The sequence below is a fragment of the Nannospalax galili genome, unplaced genomic scaffold, assembly GCF_000622305.1.
Source record: "Nannospalax galili isolate Female #2095 unplaced genomic scaffold, S.galili_v1.0 scaffold564, whole genome shotgun sequence".
In the NCBI taxonomy this organism is placed as follows: domain Eukaryota; kingdom Metazoa; phylum Chordata; class Mammalia; order Rodentia; family Spalacidae; genus Nannospalax; species Nannospalax galili.
The window spans coordinates 166722-170009 of record NW_008350327.1 but is presented as its reverse complement, the minus strand read 5'-3'; the positions used below and the strand labels follow the sequence as shown (position 1 = coordinate 170009).

The following is a 3288-nucleotide window of genomic DNA, read 5'->3' as shown; positions in this document are numbered from 1 at the left end:
GAGACAGGCAAGTGGCATGATTGCTGCACTCTCAGAGAATGACCTGGATACATTTCTTTCATTGTCATTTCCTCCAATCTACTTGTAGTGAAGTCTTGTTAAGTGTGCCAGGGCCACAAGCACTGTGTTTCCACACAACTGTTGTTTTAGTATCCTGCAATTCTCCCATCAACCAAACATTTTGTCTTACCATTTTCACCCCTGACGTAGAAGATATTTTACAATATTTGGCAAGCAGAAGAGGCCCGCACAGCTGTTCCTCTATCTATACTGCTTCATCCACCATGGTATTTGCACATTGCTCCCTAGGGAGGACCATCATTTGCATGCCTGAGATAAAAATTCAGCTGTAATCTTGCCTTGACTAATCAGTCTAGTCAGTTCACCTTCTCAAAATGAGAGTCCTTGTTCAGCTCCTGGGGCTGTTAATGCTCTGGATTCCTGGTAAGAATGAAAAGGGCATGGGAAAGGAGAATGGAGAGAGATGGTGAGCTCTAGGGCACCTGCTGTCCAAGTATTTTCACATATGAACTATGACAGTTCTTGTCCTCTAGGATGGACTTGTGAGATCATATGAAACAGGAGTATGATAGTGGGAAGATTTAACACAGAAGAAATGGGAAGGGATGGTGTAAGTTACCTCACTAATCCTTTGAAGGCCTCTCCTCACTTGTGTGGTGAATAAAAGTACTTATTATATGGACAAAATTGCATATAAAGATAAAGATACCACTTGAAATATGTATCCTGACAGGAATCTTAAAGACTTTGTATGACATTTCCACATGACGTTGTACTTCTCTTTTGTTATTTCAGCTTCCATTAGTGATACTGTTGTGATGACCCAGACTCCATTGTCATTGAATGTCGCCCCTGGAGAGCCAGCCTCCATCTCCTGCAGGTCTAGCTACAGCCTCCTGTATAATGATGGGAATACTTATTTGAATTGGTATCTGCAGAAGCAAGGCCAGTCTCCACAGCTCCTTATCTATGGTGCTTCCAAACTTGCATCTGGAGTCCCAGATAGGTTCAGTGGCAGTGGAACAGAGAAAGATTTCACACTGAAAATCAGTAAGGTGGAGGCTGAAGATGCTGGGATTTACTACTGCCTGCAAGCTTTATATGTTCCTCACACAGTGCTACAGATTCTATCAAAAACCTTCCTGTTTGACATGGTCCAGCTGCTAAATATATTGTTTGTCTAAAGAGGAGCAAAACACACTGCATCTGTGTAACAGGACTATGCTAATGAACTTTGGGTGCCCTTGAAAGCTCTGGACCATGAGTGCCTCAGCTGTGACTCAAGTGCCATGAATTTCTGGCATCATCAACTGCACCCATCTTGGTATTCCATCTCCAACAAGAGAAAGGTGTGCAATGGCTCTCTCAGCAACAGCAATGAAAGGCATAAATCTAAATGAAAACTCAGTCTAACCCTGATTCTAATATTTAACAAAGTAGACTTCAGATTAAAGTTAGTCCAAAAAGCTACAGAAACTCACTTCATTCTGAAGAATGGAATAAGTGACAAAGAAGGCTTTACAATCATGAATACATATGCACCAAACGCTAGTTCACCCAGTTTCATAAAAACAGTACTACTCGACTTCAAGACACATATTGTCCACAACTCAGTAATAGTAGGTGACTTTAGTACTCCACTGTGTCCAATAGACAGATCAACTGGACAAGGAATAAGCAAAGAAACATCTGAATTAAGTGAAATAATACATCAATGGGCATAACAATCTATAGACTATCCCACCCAATCACCAAGGAATACACATTCTAGTCAGCAACCCACGGAAGTTTCTTTAAGTTGACATACTGTTTCACAAAACAAGCCTCAACAAGTACAAAAATTGAAACATTCCATATATTCTATCAGAACACAATGCAATAAGACTTATAATCAGCTGGAAAAAGAAGCTCTAGTAACTAAATAAACTCATGGAGATTAAACCATATACTCCTGAATGATGAATGTGTTAAAAAAGAAATCAAGAAAAAAGTAAAAGTATTTCTGGAACTAAAGGAAAATGATAATACAACACAACACCACCTCTACAATACATTAAAATTAGTTCTAATGGGGAAGTTTATAGCTAGCTCTAAGTACCTGTAGTAAAAAATTGGAACGAACACAAATAAATAACTTAATGATACAACTCAAGAATCTGGATGGCAAGAAGAAGCCAAATTGAAACCCAGAAGATGAGAAGATATAATAAAAAAATCATAGTAGAAATCCAAGAATTAGAAGTAAAAGAAATAATAAAAGAATCAATGAATCTAAGAGCTGGTTCTTTGAAAAGATAAATACAAATAAATGAAGAATAAATCCAAATGAACAAAATCAGATACAAAAGGGGAAAATCACAACAGATGGCAAAAAATTATCCAGAAAATTTACTTCTTAAAAATTGATGGAGAAATAACCATATTTCATGATATACACTAAAGAAAATTTATACTCATCTAGACAGTGTTCTAGGAGATATTTAACAGCATCTACAAAGAGAAGAGGAAGAAAAATAGATCCATTTATCAGAACTCATGAAAGAATATATTTTATGAGACGAATAGATGAAAAAAGATGAGCTGTAAAGAATCAATATGTCCAACGTAGTAAACAACAAACCCTCCATACATATAGAAGGGAAAGAAAAGTAAAGAATGCCTCAACAATCAGCAAAAAGAATAAATCTCTTTCAATAATAACCCTAAATGCAAATGGTCTTAACACAGTAATTAACATCTGCATAAAAAAATAAGGTCCAAGTCTCTGTTATCCCAAAGAAACACGATCACTGGCAAGAAACACATACAAGGAAAAAGATAGAAGTCAATTACAAAAGGAAAATAGGAGTTGAAACCATGTGTGCTTGACCATAATTAATTTGGTAAGTACACTTCAATAGAAAGTTAATCAGAAGAGATGAAGATGGCCCCTGTATTTTAATAAAGGAAGTAGTCCATCAAGAAGATGTAGTGATATAATTGTTATATATAGATATGGAACATCAAAGTATGAAATTTCATAAAATAAAGAGTAATGGACACAAATGGATAAGTAATTCCAGATGAAATAATAGTATGTTAAATCAGTACATCACTTTCATCAATAGACAAGTCACTCAGATGAACAAATCATGAGTAAAAACAGGGTTAAACATCAGCATATAATAAACTGACATAATTGATATCTACAGAATCTTCTTTCTAACAGCTACAGAGTACAAATTGTTCTCAGGTGTATATGTAAATTTCTCTAAAGCAAATCAGATT

At 36.1% G+C, this 3288-nt stretch overlaps 1 gene segment (V, D, J or C); it reads left to right on the top strand.

The window, feature by feature from the left end:
- The first annotated feature begins 785 nt into the window (after positions 1–785).
- Positions 786–1205, top strand: LOC103745605. The segment is given in 1 exon segment: positions 786–1205. A coding segment is annotated over 1 exon segment (420 nt).
- Positions 1206–3288: the final 2083 nt, after the last annotated feature.